At 47.3% G+C, this 1,179-nt stretch overlaps 1 protein-coding gene across 1 annotated transcript; it reads left to right on the forward strand.

The window, feature by feature from the left end:
• Positions 1–212: 212 nt before the first annotated feature.
• EMH_0096150 (SAG family member) lies at positions 213–1,068 on the forward strand (the record flags this gene model as incomplete). Its single annotated transcript, XM_013502349.1, has 3 exons — positions 213–335; positions 458–546; positions 846–1,068. 3 exons carry the CDS (start codon positions 213–215, stop codon positions 1,066–1,068), a joined length of 435 nt encoding a protein of 144 aa, XP_013357803.1.
• Between the last annotated feature and the right edge of the window lie 111 nt (positions 1,069–1,179).

The raw sequence follows: 1,179 nt of genomic DNA on the forward strand, positions 1-1,179 counted from the left end.
CAAGCTCAGGAGGCAGCCAAAGGTAAGCAGACACACGTTTATCTCTTTGTTTTCAGTATTTCTTTCTGTTCCTTCAAAAAATAGGTAAACTGCGTTGCGTAGACACTATAAACCTGCCAGGGAATGGGCGCATATCCATTCTTCTGATTCCAGGCAAGCTTCTGTTGCTTGCAGATGCATACACCTCCGTGAACTTGGCCCGCGTTGGTCAGATGTCTGTACGGATTGGCGTATTGACGGAGAACAGCGAACTGGCTGGAGATCTAAAGACTGCATTCACACAGTTGCCAACTGAACCGTCAGCCGGAACGTGTGAAGGATCTATCGCGGAATTCGTGAGTAAAGCCACCGTTTAAATGTTCGATTGGCGAGCATAAATACGCATTTAGACGTTTATGGACCTCTGCATAAGCACGAAAATGTATTTGACATTTTCCACTTCTGTTTGAATTTTCAGAAAAAGACGAAATTTTTGGCACAGCTCACAGACGCTGGAGACCAGGAATATCGCCAAGCTGTGGAGAAAGCCCTTAAAGCTGGACTTGAGTAAGTGCATCTTTACTGCCCGCAGCACAACACCAACGCACAAGCAAGTAGGTAGTGTAATTCCACAAGACATTAGAATAATGCATACAAAATCAAAGACGGCAAAAGACTACGGCACAGAAATGTCGTGCGGAGAAGAGAAGGTAATGTGACGAACAGTTCTCCATAATCATAGCCGCCATACTCTCATACACCTCGTTCCCGGCACAGACCCGCTTGCTCTTCATCATCACTGATCCAGTTGACTTAAATGCTAATTCTGCATGGTATTGTTATGTCGACTGCTGCTGTTCTCTCAGTGAGCTGCCGTCGTACCCTGAAAATGATGGGGAGTGGCAGAAGTTCTGGGAGAAACCCAACGGCGCCAACCTCGCACGCCTTCTTTCGTCTAAGAGCACCAAAGTTGGCTGCGCCGTAGGAACATGCACTAAAACAGATGAGGCTCGAACAGGGACAAGTATCACATATCTTTTTTGTCAGATGGATCCTGCAGCTGAGGAGAACAAGGCTCCCTTCGAGTAAGGGTTGAGTGAGGGGGCTAAATCAGGGAGAGGGCTGGATACAGCACAACTTCTGCTTCTGCAATTCGACTGCCTGCTTCCTCATGTCTTGGTTTTGCGTTGCAGCAAGGAG

Source organism: Eimeria mitis, genomic scaffold (assembly GCF_000499745.2).
Source record: "Eimeria mitis Houghton genomic scaffold, Emh_scaff8923, whole genome shotgun sequence".
In the NCBI taxonomy this organism is placed as follows: domain Eukaryota; phylum Apicomplexa; class Conoidasida; order Eucoccidiorida; family Eimeriidae; genus Eimeria; species Eimeria mitis.